This window comes from Chelonia mydas, chromosome 5 (genome assembly GCF_015237465.2).
Source record: "Chelonia mydas isolate rCheMyd1 chromosome 5, rCheMyd1.pri.v2, whole genome shotgun sequence".
NCBI lineage: Eukaryota > Metazoa > Chordata > Testudines > Cheloniidae > Chelonia > Chelonia mydas.
Window position 1 is genome coordinate 27275085 of NC_051245.2, and position 15560 is coordinate 27290644.

General features: G+C 42.2%; 1 protein-coding gene across 1 annotated transcript in view; it reads right to left on the minus strand.

The window, feature by feature from the left end:
* The window catches only part of C9 (complement C9), a 31056-nt gene extending 16897 nt beyond the window's left edge, over positions 1-14159 (minus strand). The window contains exons 1-4 of the mRNA XM_037902708.2: positions 13449-14159; positions 6153-6270; positions 4107-4254; positions 1984-2131 (exon numbers count right to left, since the gene is read on the minus strand). Of these exons, the coding sequence (XP_037758636.1) occupies positions 1984-2131; positions 4107-4254; positions 6153-6270; positions 13449-13600 (566 nt within the window). The 5' untranslated portion in view covers positions 13601-14159. The remainder of the gene's footprint in view (positions 1-1983; positions 2132-4106; positions 4255-6152; positions 6271-13448) is intronic.
* Between the last annotated feature and the right edge of the window lie 1401 nt (positions 14160-15560).

Here is a 15560-nt window from a genome sequence, read left to right on the forward strand (position 1 = left end):
AGCAAATAGCTATCATTCAACAGAACAATGAACATAGCTATTATACATCTAAACAATATTTTCCTTATAGGAAAGCTAACTAATTGTAACAACACTAAAAGATTTTAAAGTGCCTAGCAAATTTATAACGTTTGCTTATTTTTCTGTTATAAAGGTCTTCATTTATCCATTTTAGACTGTCTTAGATAGAGATGATGTGGAAAGGCTATAATTTTCAGTTGAACACTAGGTGGAGCTGCAACATGCTGATATTTGTGTGTGTTCCAGTTTATGCTGCTGATTTCCAGTTTGAGTTGTAGATAAATTACAGGCCCTTCCCCACCTGTCCATGAAACCCCAAAACAAAAGAGAACAACTCCCCAAACCAATAACCAGACCTAACAAGCCAACAAACCTCCAACTACCTGGAGGATGGGAAAGGAAAGGTAAATATGTACAAAGAAAAGAAGATGAAAAAGGCTGCTGTAACCAATGAAGCTCTGGGGATTCTGTGGTTCATAGGATGTTAACAAACAAACAAAAACTATAAACATGTTCCTTATATCCCCTGTCTGTGAGGTAGTAACAATAGTAATGGAGGGTATGATTGCTATAGATGCAGACTTTTGATGAAAAAATATCTGGATATATTTTCTCATTTTTCAGATATTTCTTTAGTATGATGATGATGGGGAAAGATTGTTTGAGAAGCTGCTGTAAGTACAATAGTGAACTAAACCTCCTCCCCCCATCCCCCCACCAATGCAGCTACCTAATATATAAAGGTTTGAGAAATGTAATTATGGATGCCTTGCTAAACCCCAGCCATTTCTAGATTGGGCAGGTGGGGAGGGCTGGAGAGGCGGAGTCTCAACATGGTATCCATCCCCCTCAGGCAACCTCCTGGGCACTACTCCTATAGATCTGGTTACAGAACCCAGCACCAGCGGCATGGCCATTTTGTAAGGCCCATAATGACCAAACCTTACATGCTTTGGAAAACACTGCACAATATAGAGCAGGAGTAGTCAATTATTTTTTTGTCAAGGTCCAAATTTCTTGGTCAAGGTATAGTTAAGGCTCAGACTCCAGAGAAAACAACAACAACAAAAAAGAAAAAGATAAGTACATGGGCGGTGTGGGCATCCCCTGGGTGGGGAAGCTAGCCCCCTGCCCTGCCTCTTCCACCCAAGGCCCCGCCCCACCCCTTCCAATCCCCCTGCTCTTGCTGGCTGGCCCACAGACGCAGCCCTGAACCCTGACCTGCCAGCATCTGGAGGAGCCCTGGCCGGCCCACTTATGCCTGGAGGAGCCTGGAGGAGCCCTGGCCAGCCCTCTGGGGCCGAGCTGTGAGCCTGGGCCACCCAGAGGTGCTCTGAACCCTGCCCAGAGGCTGCTGCGGGAATCATTAGCAGAGGTTTGGGGAACTCAGCCTCCATTACCCACCGCCCATGAATATATAAATAAAAAGATTTTGGGGTCTGATGGTCCAGATATGGCCCACGGTCTGCCTATCAACTACCCCGGTATAGAGCTTGTGCTTGGAGGAATATGAATATAGCCACAGCAGTGGGGCTTAATCAAGAGGTTGCTGGAAGGTGGTGGCCACCTGCTGGAGTGGGGATGGGAAAGAGGAGATTCTCTGGTCATTCTCCAGAAAGAGCTGCCCAAATCTGATGATGTTGGTGCCTCCTTTTGTAAGACATTTAAAATATCTTCAGCTGCCTTCCCTGAAACAAAGGTGGGTTAATATAACAGCAGCAACACATGGCACTTACAGTGCTTTTTGCCTGATCTCAGGGTGATATTAAGCATTATTAACCCCAGATGAGTAAAAGGAAACAGAGGTTAAGCATTTTGCCCAAGGTCACAGAACAGACTAGTAGATCGTGAATAGAATCTTGGGGCTTGATCATCTGGCCCATGTCTCCTAACTTTGTCTAGTGCCATATATATATACTGAACTGGGGTGTCTCCCTTTAATTATGACTTTTCATTGAATACCCTTGTCCAGCAGTCCTTCCAATCTCTGACACTTCAATGTCCGGGTTACGACATGGTGATTTTGGATCTCTCTCACAGTCACTTTCATCAGAAGAGTCTCCACAGTCATTGTCCACATTACATACAAGCATCCTCCTTATACAATGACCTAAGCAAAGAATGAAGAACTGAATATTTCTAATCCTTTTTTAACATTGGGTTTACATCAGAAAAACAAATATTCCTTACTGGAATCTTCCTCTTAGAAGGTGTATTTTCATTTCAGCCAGAGAGAGGTAAAAACCTAATCCCTTGCTCCTCTAAGTGAGAGAAAAAAAAAAACCCTTTAAATTTTCCAATTATTTTTAATGGAATGGCACAGAAAATTAAATGGCAGAAGAATTTCTGACATTCATAGAGAATTATCGTGGTTTGCTTTACTTTTAGATTATTCTTTAATGTCTAGATGTGGGGTATTTTTCTGTGAAGTATAAGAATGTGGGAAAACATTAGTTCTTATAGGCTAGTGTCAGCAAAGTCATATTTTTGAGTTGCTTTAATGGTCAGTGCATCATAGAATCATAGAATATCAGGGTTGGAAGGGACCTCAGGAGATCATCTAGTCCAACCCCCTGCTCAAAGCAGGGCCAGTCCCCAACTAAATCATCCCAGCGAGGGCTTTGTCAAGCCTGACCTTGAAAACCTCTAAGGAAGGAGATTCCACCACCTCCCTAGGTAACCAATTCCAGTGCTTCACCACCCTCCTAGTGAAAAAGTTTTTCCTAACATGCAACCTAAACCTCCCCCATTGCACCTTGAGACCATTACTCCTTGTTCTGTCATCTGGTACCACTGAGAACAGTCTAGAACCATCCTCTTTGGAACCCCCTTTCAGGTAGTTGAAAGCAGCTATCAAATCCCCCCCCTCACTCTTCTCTTCTGCAGACTAAACAATCCCAGTTCCCTCAGCCTCTCCTCATAAGTCATGTGTTCCAATCCCCTAATCATTTTTGTTGCCCTCCGCTGGACGTTTTCCAGTTTTTCCACATCCTTCCTGTAGTGTGGGGCCCAAAACTGGACACAGTACTCCAGATGAGGCCTCACCAATGTCGAATAGAGGGGAATGATCACGTCCCTCGATCTGCTGGCAATTCCCCTACTTATAGAGCCCAAAATGCCGTTAGCCTTCATGGCAACAAGGGCACACTGTTGACTCATATCCAGCTTCTCATCCACTGTAATCCCCAGGTCCTTTTCTGCAGAACTGCGGCTTAGCCAGTCAGTCCTCAGCCTGTAGCAATGCCTGGGATTCTTCCATCCTAAGTGGAGGATGGAAGAATTGTCCTTGTTGAACCTCATCAGATTTCTTTTGGCCCAATCCTCTAATTTGTCTAGGTCCCTCTGTATCCTATCCCTACCCTCCAGCATATCTACTACTCCTCCCAGTTTAGTGTCATCTGCAAACTTGCTGAGGGTGCACTCCACGCCATCCTCCAGATCATTAATGAAGATATTGAACAAAACCGGCCCCAGGACCGACCCTTAGGGCACTCCACTTGATACCAGCTGCCAACTAGACATGGAGCCATTGATCACTACCTGTTGAGCCTGACAATCTAGCCAGCTTTCTATCCACCTTATAGTCCACGTTATACTCCTTATGTCTGGGAGGATGTAGCATATACTTGAAATAATCTGTGTTTTTATTGTGACATAAACAAGGGGAGAAATCCTGACCCACATTAAAGTCATTGGGAGTTTTGTCATTAACGTCAATGAAGTAAGGATTTCACCTCAGTGTTTTTGTGAAGATTAATTGTTTCTTCATGATTTTAAATTCAGCCCTGACATAAGAAGATGCAGTCTATTGATGTCAATTAGCTATCCTGTAAAGTGCTAGCTAAGGTCTATATAGTATTACTAAAATATGCCTTGGGAGGATTGATGTGTCAAATCCCCTATGCAAAATAAAGTCATAGAGTTTTGTAATTTTACCTGTATTCTAAGAGGGTTTGAACCTAGATCTCCAGAGACAGCCGGAACTGCTGAAGTCACCTGGACTTCCCCACTTAAATGTCTCGTTTCTCACCGATTTTTCATAAAGCATAAACAAAAAAGATTCAGATTGTGAAAGCAACACCTACCTGAGTCACATCTAAAGTCAGCTCCACAATCGATTTCTTGCTCTTCTGGACAGGCTGTGCTGGTTTTACAGCTTTGTGTGTCTCCCAATGGTTCCAGGCACTGTTTCCCACGAAACTGTCCAAATTGCTGAACACTTCTAGAGCGAAACTACAAAGATATATAATAATAATTAGATCTTCTCAAAGAAAAGCAAGACAAAAATCCCAATATAATTAGAAATTTCCCCCTCAAAATTTCATCCAAGTTAGAAATTTTTTCACAAGCTGATTGGTTGAAAACCAGGAAAAATATTTGGTGGAAATTTTATCAATATGTTTCCCATTTTGTCCCTTAATCTCGAAGTTGGAAATTTTGTCAACATTTAGAAATTGAAAACATTTTGATTAGCCCTAATAATAATAAAATAAATAATAATAATATTTTGCACGTGTGCTGCATTTTTGCAGCATCTCAAAACAGGGTACAAATCACATCTTAGCAATGCCCCCTCTCCCCCTTTTTTTTCTTAAAGCACAGAAATGGACATTGAGGAACAGATAGGAATGACTTTCCTAATGTCACACAGCAACTTGTTCACAGAGACGGAACAGAACTCAGGTCTCCTTGTTAGAGATGGATGAAATTTTTCAGACTAAACTTTTTTTTGACAAAAAAATGCAGATTTGGGTTGACTGAAACATTTTGCTAATTTGTGTTAATTTTAAAAAAGAATAAAACAAACATGGAATTTTTTTTTGATAAACCAAACTAGTTTGTCAAAAAAACTCAAAAAAACCCTCAAAAAAAAAAAAAAAAAAGAAAAAAAAAGAAGATTTTGGGTCGACCTGAACCACAATTTTTTGTTTTAGCCAGAAAATGGAAAAATATATTATTCACATAGCTCTACTTTTGATTCTCATTCTTCTGTTTCTCCACTAAATAATGCTTTCTCTCATTTATATTCGTAGGTTACACTAAGAACAGTCTAAGTAGTACATTTTATTAAAAATAATATTTCAAATTATGGCCAGATTCTCAGCTAATGCCAATCAGCATAACTTCATAAACTTCAGTGAAGCTATGGTGATTTACATTACTGAGAATTGGGAAGACTGCAGATACTTTTGTGGGAATCTTTCATGAATACCAAATTCTGAGGAACAGCTTGGTGTAGCTCAAAATCTTGTAGCTTCCACCAACAGAAATTCATCCAATAAAAGATATTACCTCCCCTGTTTTGTCTCTCTCAAATTCTTATGGAGCAAGTAAAAATTTCATATTTTATTTGCATTTTAGTCTTCATACTGAACTGGCCTCATAGTTAGTATTTTATTTACTTGGAACCCAGGTTTTCTCGATAAAGGAAGTCCCCAAATTATACACAAACACAAGACGAGGTTTAGGAGAACGTACCTTTTGTTCATTAATTCCAGACCTATGTCCCTCACATATTGTGACTGCAAATAAATTAGCAAAGATTCTATGTCTGAAGGGCTTTGTTAAGTGCTGGATGCAGGAAGTCCCTTGCCATGCATACGAAAAATACCTTTATGGAACCTTCTGCTTATGCACAATAGCACACATTCCTGTGTGCCAGGTGACACTCATAACTAATTCTTCGCATGCATATATAAACAGATCTATAGCTGTGGCACTAGTCACAAAAGGCTTATGTGGTGTTTTTGTCCTTTTTCATGGTAACAAAAAACTAAAAAGTTTTCATAAAAAAAATCATTTTTTAAAAACTTTCTTCAAAAAATGAAAACGGAAAAGCCTGGCTATCAGTAAATTTTTTGGGTTTTTTGTTGTTGTTGAGTTTTTGATGAAAACCGAAAAAAAAAAAATCAAACTTTGATGTTTCCTGAAAAAATTTCTGTTTTGCCAACAAAGCCCTTTTACAGAGCAGTCTGCTCTTGGGTGTAAAACAGTTGAGGATACCCGTGAATCATAACATCAGAATATTGAGGAGGAGTTTAGCACTCTTCACTATAATGGAGGACTTCTAAGGGTAAATGTCAGTAATTACCTGTGTCATTTTAAAATAAAAACACTACACCTGAGCTTACCCTTTGATTTGAGCAAGGGTCACATGGTCCCCATTCACTCCAGTGGGTCAGTTTACAGTCTATTGGAGACTGATCATTAGGTTCTCTTGTCCTCCTATGCAAAACTTTCTTTGAAGAGCTATCAAACAAAACATTTCAAAAACAGTATCAGTTGGCTAAAATCAAGTACAAGTTTTAAAACATTGGTTAATGGTTTAAAAACAAAATGTCCTTTAGCTATGTCCTGGTTCACTTGCACAGCAGTCGTTGGCATTTGGCTATAGAAACAGCCTCATTCTCAAACACTTCACCAGGTTAAAAGGGGAAACTAGAGGACATTTTACTTTTTACAAATATTTAAAGTCAAAGAACAGTTAATGAACCAACAACTTTTTTTCTTTCCTGTATGCACCAAGATTTAATCTTTGTGTAGGTCACGTTAAGCTGCAAGTCAGCTAAGGTAGTGAAATAACGGCTCACAACCAGCCCAAGGATTGCGTATAAACTCCAAGATTTGGTAAAATCAGAATTAAAGACCGACGTGTTCAAATGTGACTGGTGATTTTGGTGCCCAGCTTGAAATACCATAAAAGGACCGAGTGTTCAGGGCATGGGTGCTCAACAATTTCTGAAAAATCCGGCTCCTTCAACGGGTCTCAAGTTTGACACCAAAAATGGATGCGACCAGAGTCACTAGTCACTTTCCAAAATTTGGACCAATATTTTTAAGATTACCTTACCTGACTTACTATCAACTCTTAGTTCATCTTTCTAGTTCTCATCCATTATAGCAGTGTTTCCCAAACTTGGGACGCCACTTGTTCAGGGAAAGCCCCTGGCGGGCCGGTCCGGTTTGTTTACCTGCCGCGTCTGCAGGTTCAGCCGATTGCGGCTCCCACTGGCCATGGTTTGCTGTGCCCAGCCAATAGGGGCTGACGAAACCAGTGGCCAGTACGTCCCTCGGCCTGCATTGCTTCCCGCAGCCCCCATTGGCTGGGCACAGCGAACCACGGCTAGTGGGAGCTGCGATCGGCTGAACCGGCGCATACGGCAGGTAAACAAACAGGCCCGGCCCGCCAGGGGCTTTCCCTGAACAAGCAGAGTCCCAAGTTTGGGGAACACTGCTTTATATGATCCATCTACAGACACAGAAAGTGAACATTATTTTACAAATATTTGGGGCTTAAATTGACCTGACAGTAACTCTTCAACCTTTAATCCTAAACAGCTCTGGGATCCAGTGTAACCCTTTGGAGGGCCAACTCACCTTGGCTGGCTCTGGAGATGCTTCCAGTTCCCTGTCATCAAACCAGTGTACAGCTCTTCTCCTGGGTGTGAGACCCCACAGGTCTAGAACCCAGGCCTACAGAGCTACCAAGCAGCTGGCATCTCCAGGCTACCACCCAGTAGCAGCTGTAACCATGTTGTGTGCCACTTACTGTGACCTGCTGTGGACAGAGACTATGGGAAGTTCCATCTCAAGGGTTTGACAGGCAGCGGCCTCAAGGCTCCTGATTGGCTTCCTGCCCTGTATAAACTCACAGGGAATTCCAGGAAGCATCCAGGCAACAGTATGGATCTTCTGTAGCTGCCACAACCATTCCTGCTTTCTTGTTTCTGACTTTCTGGCTTTGACCTCAGCTTGATTTGGACTTTGCCTCTTGACCCTTGGTATTGACCCTTGCCTGGAACTTGACTACGAGTTCCTCTGCTACTCCTAACCTCAGGTTTGCCCCAGCTCTGACTTTTGGCCCTGACTGCCCTTGTTGGGATCCTGACACTGGGTCAGCCATGATCAAAATGTATGCCAGCCAGCCAGCTGCTCCCCTGCCTCCCTCTTCAAAATGATTCTCACCCCAAAACCTCTGGGCCCCAAACTTGGATCTACTGGTACATGGGTCTTTGGCTGAGGCGGAGAATGATTTAAATAGGCGGGACTCTAGAATAATTTGAAAGCTGAAAGCAGCTATGTGCACACAGATGTGGTACAGTGAAGTTTTCTCTACGTCAAGCTCTGCTTGGGGCCGTGGAGTTGGTGACGGAGACAGTTACACCACCCTGATTCTGCACCCCAATTCCAGCATGCACTATCATGCGCTGCAGGCATACAGTCCTTAAAGGGGCACATTTCTGTGTAGTATTGGTTTAGAGACAGAGCTCCACCACGCCCTCTATGCTGGGTGTTGGGGACAGAAAACAGCAGATGACTTTGAGGAGTTCACCTCTTCCAGGAAAGTTCTCTACTGGTGAGTTATAGCCAGAATCTGTCCCTGTTGCTATCTGTATTTCTACAGTGTTTTTCATCCCAAAGCACTCTACAAACTAATATACAAAGTATGTGTATATCTCTCACTGATGGATGGGACTGGGCAGTGGATATGGCTTCAGGCTAAGGATATGATATTTATTTTTAAAGTTACTGAGCAATCTCAAGAGGTGATCCTGTCATGCATACCTTGTGCTACAGCTACCATCCTTCCCAATGTTCCTGATGCCTAGTTACCTTTAGTTATCTCCTATTGTAAACATTATAGGAAAGCCCAATCCACTAGAGCATCGTAATAAACAGAATAAGCAATGGATTTTTTTCTCTTCCCTCACATTCATCATTTTTGCAGGTGACTGGTTGGCCTGCTTACTCCTTCCTGGACCTCCAGAGATAACTGCTTGGCCTGCTCCTCCTGCCTGACACACTTGTGGAGATCTCCATTTCCTAGAGCGTAGGGATCATTGTACTTATTTGGCACTGGGCATGATTTGGGAAAGGAGAGTCCCTAAAGAGGGGAGTGGGCCAGCTATCAGGGCACTAGGTACTAATATCAGGGCACTAGGGGCCAGATTTCCAAAAGCGGTTTAGGCACCTACAGATGCAGATAGAAGCCTAATAAGATTTTTCAAAAGCATCTAGATGCCTAACTCCTATTGGATTTCAAATTCCACTAAGTGACTGGCTGCTTCTTTAGTCATATAAATACCTTTGGGAATCTGCCCCCAGAGATACTGAAAAGGGTATCCACTGCTACAATGATCAACACCCCTCCCCCACAACACCTTTCAAGATCCATGGCTCTACACATGCCTAGCACAACATGTGGTGTACCTCATCCAGTGCATCAAATGCCCCAACAGCAACAACATGGGTAAAACTAGACCATCACCAGGCTCTTGAATGAACTCACACAGAAAAACGATAAGACAAAGACACCCTATTACCCGTGAACAAACTTTTTTCACAAAGCAATCACTCCATAGCTGATCTCTTAGTCCTCATACTCAAAGGAAACCTGCAAAACACTTCAAAAGACAAGGCTGGGAGCTTAAATTCATAACCCTGCTAGACACCAAAAATCCTGGACTCAATAGACTAGAGACACTGGTTTTACGTCTCAATCTGTAACCCAAATCTACTTTGTCCTAGGAGTGCAGAGGTGTTAATTGCCCACTTCATTTTGAACAGTTTCTTGAAACTCCTTGTGCTATAACAGTCTATTCCACCTTGTATTTAGCTGGTATTTACCTTTCCCAGACCCGAAGAAGAGCTCCGAATCTTCTCTCATTCACCAACAGAAGTTGGCCCAATAAAGTGTATTACTTCACCCCGCCTGGTCTCTCTTTTATTGTCTGTCCGAGTTAGGTATTCTATCCCTTCATCATGTAGCATAGAGTTCCCATGGTTTGCTAGAAACTTGTTCTGACAAATGTAGGAATTTTGGCAATAATTTTATAATTCACGTGCATACATCAGTTTTCCTCTGTACTTTGCATTCCTACGTACTGAGAATGTACAGACAGTAGGGATGAGGTATTTGATTCATATAACAGCCTGGTTAGAAACCAGAGTCATTAACAAACTGACTAGAGTCTACACATGTGAGTGGAAGATCCAGATTAGAGACAATGGAAACCCCAATGGCCAGGACATTCACACCTAGCAACTAACAGCCCAGAGATTCCCCTACCTGTCTGCAGGGAAACAGAGCAAAGGCCCCAGATTGGAGAACAAAGGGAAAATGCGTCAGGTGGCTGTGTTAAGAACTGAGCTCATAAAGACACAGGGCTGTCGCTGAGAGACAAAAGGGACAGAGGCAGAGAAAGGAAGCAAAGAGATTCTGTAGCAGTTGTGACTTTATGCCAACCTAAGGACTTCTAGATGCTGCATGCCAGGTGACTAGTAAATCGCTGCCTTGTTTTGAAAAGGCTGCCTGGTGTCACTGCAAATACTTACAGAGAGTATTGTATGCTGAAGAGATATCATACAAGCCTCTCACAGGAGTCTGGTTTAGCTGGATTAAGTGCAGGGAGTCACAGAGAGCGACAGGGATTGTTGGTGCCCAAAGGCCCCGTTTCACGTCCTTGCCGCTGAGGAATTGTGTGGTTCCTCAGGATCCAGTACACTAAAGGAGTCACTCTAAAGGGACTAGTTACAGGCTGGGGTATAGATCAGACACAGATGCCTTGAGTTTTCAGGTGTGTGTGTGTACACGTGTGTGTGTGTACTTAAATATAAAGAATTTGTTGCAAATGATCTCATGATCTCTAAAGCACCAGTGCTTGGTTTGCAGCCGTTGTCTCTATACGCAGGAGAGTTATTAGCTTGTTCTTTGCTACATCCTAAAGAATGATGGCTTCAAAAGAAGACTGACCCATGTTCCATGTCCCTCTGATAGGCCTGAGTGACAGCTGTGTGAAAAGTGTTTTAAATTAAGTCATTTAAAATGGAGGAGATTAGGAAAAATGACATGCTTGTCATCTATTAAACTCAGGGAAATAGTTCTACTTACTAACACAAACAGAGCTGAGTCAGGAGATTTAATGCACCTAGTTTGAACAGGAAGGAGTTGAAAGCAGCTCAGCCATCAAGAATGCTGCTGAGTATGACAGCAGGGAACAAGGACTTCAAAGACAAATGCTGAATTCAGTATGCCCTATAATTTCTGCTCAGAAGGGAGCACCCAGCTGGCTGCTTCATTCTCCAAAGTGAGTTTTGTACTTTGAAAAAGTGGCTCACATGAATGTGCCCAAACCCCTGAAACATCCCTGAACTCTGGAGGAGTTGGGCTCCACATCAAAGCATTGCCTCTGAAGCCCATGAATGGATATACTCAAGATCAGTGTATCTGTTAATCAAGGATCTTGCATATTGAGCTGTCCCTGAATGAAGAAATAGAAAAACAGAGAGCCTTGGCTAGCTGACAGTAAACTATTGACATTTCAGCAGTCTGGGGGGAGAGGAGAGTGCTCTTGGGAGGGCTGGGAGAATTTCCCAATCTATACAGAAACTGGATTGCACTTTTCCTGTGGTCTTGTTGCATAATACTGGCCGAACTCACATTGATGTGCGAGAAATACACCTGGTTTATTGGCCAACACTGTAATTTGTTAAATCATAAGATGGGGCCATTTTAATAAATAGTTAAGAAATTGATGAATTCAGGCAGGGAGTTGGCTTGATGGTTGAGTTAGAGCAAGCTGCAGGCATCAAGAGGATCGGAGTTTGAGACCCAAGAAGGCTTCTCATCTGTGTACAGTACTGGTAATCTCACCTCTCAATAGATGATGTCAGCATTTCCAGAGAAGAGCAACAAAAATGATGAAGGGCGTCAAACTTATAGGGAAAGAGAGAAGATTCGGATTGTTCACGATAGGAAGGAGACAAATTAGATGGGACATGATAAAAGTTTAAACAAGGTAGATCAGAAGGGGACTGGAATTGAAAAGGTGGGAAATTCAAAGCCAAGAGGACATATATTTTCATACAACACATAACTAAATCATAGAACTCATGAGGCCAACCCCTCTCCCACTTTACCTGTGTCTTCCATCCCTTTGAAACTTAAGACTATCCAGAGTTATTGTTCATAAACTTTTTAGAAGGGATGTTAAACCTCATACTTCAGGATTTAAGCCTCTTTTAGGAAGTCAGCATGAAAGCTACTATGGGGACAAATTATCCCTAGAGCTGAGCAAATGACAACTTCTTCACTTTGAGGCCAAAACAAAAACAAACAAACAAAAAATCCAGTTAGATTTGAACCAAGACAATTTTCAAAAATTTTTCTGATGACTAACCCCCCCCCCACCAAAACCCTAAAAATAGTTTGCTTCAAGTTGACCAAAATGTTTGTCTACTCTAAATTAGACTTTTTCCATTTCAGTTCAGCCATTTCAGGAGTTACACCCTGGGTGTGTGCGCTTTATTTTTTAATTGGCCAAATTTGAAATCAAAACATTGACTCAATGTTTTGTTTAGACTTTTCAGGTCAAAACAATTTTTTTCTCTGTCAACTGAAACTATTCAGGTCAAGTTCACCTCAGTTTCTGACTGCCATCCCCCCTGCCCCCCCCCAAAAGCCTTTTTTTGGGGGGGGGGGGGACACGACAAAAACACTTCATAAAAAAAGAGTTTCCTCAGCTTTAGTTATCCCATTTCTGACAACCTCAGGGGTCTTATACCTTCCTCCAAAGCATCTGGTATTCACCACTGTCAAAGACAAGGTACTGGACTAGATGGCTCTTGGATCTGATCCAGTTTGGTAATTCCGACAATCTCACTTTAGGAGCACTGAGCTGGCAGGACTCTGCTGCTGGAGTTGAAATGTGCCTTTTTGCATATCTTTATGGAGACACCATATAACTAGCACAACTCTTAAGAGAGTTGGTCACTATTACATGGTACTGATGCACTATTAATAAGGTCTGGCTTGAGAGAATGGAGTATAGACTAGGAGCTTTGAAATATCAGTAATCTGTATTGCCATCACTAGAAAAGTGAAAATCTCTCAGGGAGAAATAAGAAAAGGAGTACTTGTGGCACCTTAGAGACTAACCAATTTATTTGAGCATAAGCTTTCATGAGCTACAGCTCACTGCATCCGATGAAGTGAGCTGTAGCTCACGAAAGCTTATGCTCAAATAAATTTGTTAGTCTCTAAGGTGCCACAAGTCCTCCTTTTCTTTTTGCGAATACAGACTAACACAGCTGCTACTCTGAAACCTGTCAGGGAGAAATGTGTCAGGCAAAACAAGCAACAGTCCAGATTATACTTTAGTACTGTATTTATCATAAACAGCTAAAATAATGGTCTCCATACAGTATATAATCATTGCTGTCTTTAGCCATATATGCTTGATCATGCCCTACAGATGCAATATAAAATCCAAGGAATCTGAAACTGATACTGCCAGGTGGCATTTAAAAAAAGGGTTACAAGAATAAGGCAGCCCTGTAGATGAATGCACACGTTTTACTGTCTGTTCTGGGTAAAACAAAATCTAGTACAAAGCTGCCGATACAAAGAAAAAAATGAAAGGAATTACCTTCTCATCTCTCCTGAAACCAAGGTGGTTGCTTCTAAAATACATAGCGCACATGTAAGTTGCAGGATAGCATGCATGCTTCTAGCTTTTTTAGCTGGATGGAAGAAACTGCTGGGACTGAATTTGGAGTCTTTATTTGTTCCCTGTGTCATTTCTTACCAGAGGCACAAAGGCAACGCCCACAGAGCATGCCAATGATAGGCCATAGCTAATGTTGACTTATGGTACATGCTCTAGAGTTCACTGAAAGCATGGTGGGAAAGTAAGTCTGTATGAATATTCAAGTTGTCTTTTGTTGCAGTATTTCCCCAGCAGAGATTGAGATTCTTCCCCTTTTGACCAACCAGGTAGGGAATAGAGCCCTGCTATTGAACTAGAAGACACTTAAATGCATATAACTCTCCATTGGAGAATACTGCAAAAGGAATACCAACAATTCAGAAATTGTCTATGTTTAGGGAATCATTATGTGGAGGCTTGGAGGTGTGGGATGGGGGAGATTTTTTTGCAAGCCCAAAGGATTTATACCTACTCAGACTTTAAGGGAAATAGGGACTATTGTGATCATCCAGCCTGAACTCCCACACATTGCAGGGCAGAGTACCTTACTCACCCACTCCTGTAACAGAGCTCTAACCTCTGGCTGGGTTACTGAAGTCTTCAAATCATGATTTAAAGACTTCACCATTTGCACTAGTTTAGTAATTCAGTAGCACAATAAGGTTTAGTCAGCTGTTCTGGCCTTCAGTCCTGCTGTCATGAAGAACCTGTTTATCTAAAAGGATAGGGACTCAAATCAGATGAGTCCCTAGAACCCTGTGCCATCAGACCTCACAATTACATAGAATACCATGGTTCAAAGGGACCTCAGGAGGTCATCTAGTCCAACCCCCTGCTCAAAGCAGGACAAATCCCCAATTTTTGCCCCAGATCCCAAATGACCCCCTCAAGGATTGAACTCACAACCCTGGGTTTAGCAGGCCAAAGCTCAAACCACTGAGCTATCCCTCCCCCCAAAGGGGCTATCAAGCTCATAGAATATCAGGAGGTCATCTAATCAAACTCCCTGCTCAAAGCAGGACCAATCCCCAATTTTTGCCCCAGATCCCTAAATGGCCCCTTCAAGGATTGAACTCACAACTCTGGGTTTAGCAGGCCAATGCTCAAACCACTGAGCTATCACTCCGCCTGTGATGGCACCAGGTTCTGGAGTTCTGCAAGAATCATGTTACTCTGTGCTACTTGTGGTGCATCAGTGGCTATTTCCAAGATCACTACCTTTGCCAAAGTTTCATTGTCAAAACTCATTGTGGAGAAGCTGCCTACCCATAGTATTGTAGGTATCATGGGCCATTATATAGGCTGAGGGCTTTGAGCCCAGGAACAATATATTACATTGAATGCACTGCCCTATTTTCCAGGGATGACTAGAGCATGTAACCTTTTGGCTGTTTCCTTTATGGATCTCCCTGTAGTTAGGAATTTCTCTTCATTTTAGGATTGGCCCACTATCTCATTTAAGTGCCCAAAAATCAGGGTTAATTCTCTCTGGTAGGAACGATTTCAGGCTATGGACATTTTGTACTAGGAACATTTTAGTGTCAAGTAGTTGAGACATGTACTGCTAAGTGGGCTGTGTCCATTTGCTCACCCAGACCAGTCACCCCTGCTACTATAACTGTGTTTACCATTTCAGAAGTGTGAAGCAATAACTACATATCAGGAAGATAAAACCTTGTACAGCAGAGCAGCTATAAGTTTGCACTGGATGTAGCAAACTCACAATTGTCTAATGTTAGTTTGCTCCATTGAACATGCAGGGTGTAGGGTTATTTTGTTTATAGGCTAAAGGCTTTTTCCTCTGCCTTTACAATTCTACCAGACTTTGTCATCTTTGACTTTCAAAGCCAACTCAACTTAATTCCACTTTTCTAAGATTAAGTAGTTTAGACAGGTTTCCACTGTTAATGGCATTGGAGACTAGCAGATGGGTTAAATCGGGACTGAGTTTTTCCTCTTTCAAACGGTCTCACTGTAGTCTTGGCAAAGTCTCTACCAAAAAAAAAAAAAAAAAAAAGAAGGCAGGTCTACACATGTAATGCTACATTGGTG